The sequence below is a fragment of the Labrus mixtus genome, unplaced genomic scaffold (genome assembly GCF_963584025.1).
Source record: "Labrus mixtus unplaced genomic scaffold, fLabMix1.1 SCAFFOLD_167, whole genome shotgun sequence".
NCBI lineage: Eukaryota > Metazoa > Chordata > Actinopteri > Labriformes > Labridae > Labrus > Labrus mixtus.
The window spans coordinates 52,501-53,376 of record NW_026870229.1 but is presented as its reverse complement, the minus strand read 5'-3'; the positions used below and the strand labels follow the sequence as shown (position 1 = coordinate 53,376).

General features: G+C 47.7%; 1 protein-coding gene across 1 annotated transcript in view; it reads right to left on the bottom strand.

Moving 5' to 3' along the window:
• Positions 1 to 249: 249 nt before the first annotated feature.
• Positions 250 to 876, bottom strand: part of LOC132967128 (metabotropic glutamate receptor 7-like) — a 29,752-nt gene continuing 29,125 nt past the window's right edge. Inside the window, exons 2-3 of the mRNA XM_061033984.1 lie at positions 786 to 876; positions 250 to 653 (exon numbers count right to left, since the gene is read on the bottom strand). The exon at positions 786 to 876 is cut by the window's right edge and continues 45 nt beyond it. Of these exons, the coding sequence (XP_060889967.1) occupies positions 467 to 653; positions 786 to 876 (278 nt within the window). The 3' untranslated portion in view covers positions 250 to 466. The remainder of the gene's footprint in view (positions 654 to 785) is intronic.

Below are 876 nucleotides of genomic sequence, written 5' to 3'. Positions count from 1 at the left end.
AAATCAACATCATGCTCAACACCTGATCAAAATCCTGCAGCTTACAAAGCAGCTCTTCATGCAGTGTGAGACACCGTGCAGCTCCACACAAACACTCAGGCATTCACAGTCGTACAGAAATAGACAGGAGCTTCAGTTTTCTGCCTCCCACTCTTAAAGTCACTCTCTTGACTACGGCCTTCCCAAATCACACTTCCTGTTTGTCAAAGCCTTCAAACACATTTTCCACCAGCAGACGATGCTCTCTAAATGTCTCAGGACAGAGAACATGTGTTCTTTATCCTCGTTCATACAGATCTAATGAAACCCTGCACACACAGCAGAGCAGAAGAAGCTGATGATGATGATGATGATGATGATGATGATGATAAATCATCCTGCGAGCTTTTGTATCTCAGGAAACCAAGAAAAGAGAGCGAGTGAGAATGTTCCCTCTGATGATTGAATTTTTCAGCAGGAGGAGAAATCACACAGCCGAGCAGAATGTTAAAGACGTACCGTTGATGGTGGCTCTCTTCGGCAGGATGGTGATGGCGCCCACAGCGGCGTCCTCCAGCTGGTGGATGGGACTGTTCTTGGCCCCCCAGCTGTCAGAGCCGATCCACATGAAGTGACCCACCTGGTCCGCTCGTTTGCTGGCATTCAGGATCCCCCTGGAGTCAGAAATCACAGAATCACTGAGTGAAGACTTTAGATGTGGCGGCCTCTAAAAACACTCAATGTTTATAATCTTATAAGTGTTTATTGAGATGAAGTGTGTGTGTATGTAGGAGTGTGCGTTTTACCTGATGTCCTCGTCTGAGGCGAACAGGATGACGGCGCGGGCGTACCGCGTGTCGAGCAGCAGGTGGATGATTTTATCAAAGTCGGACGGTT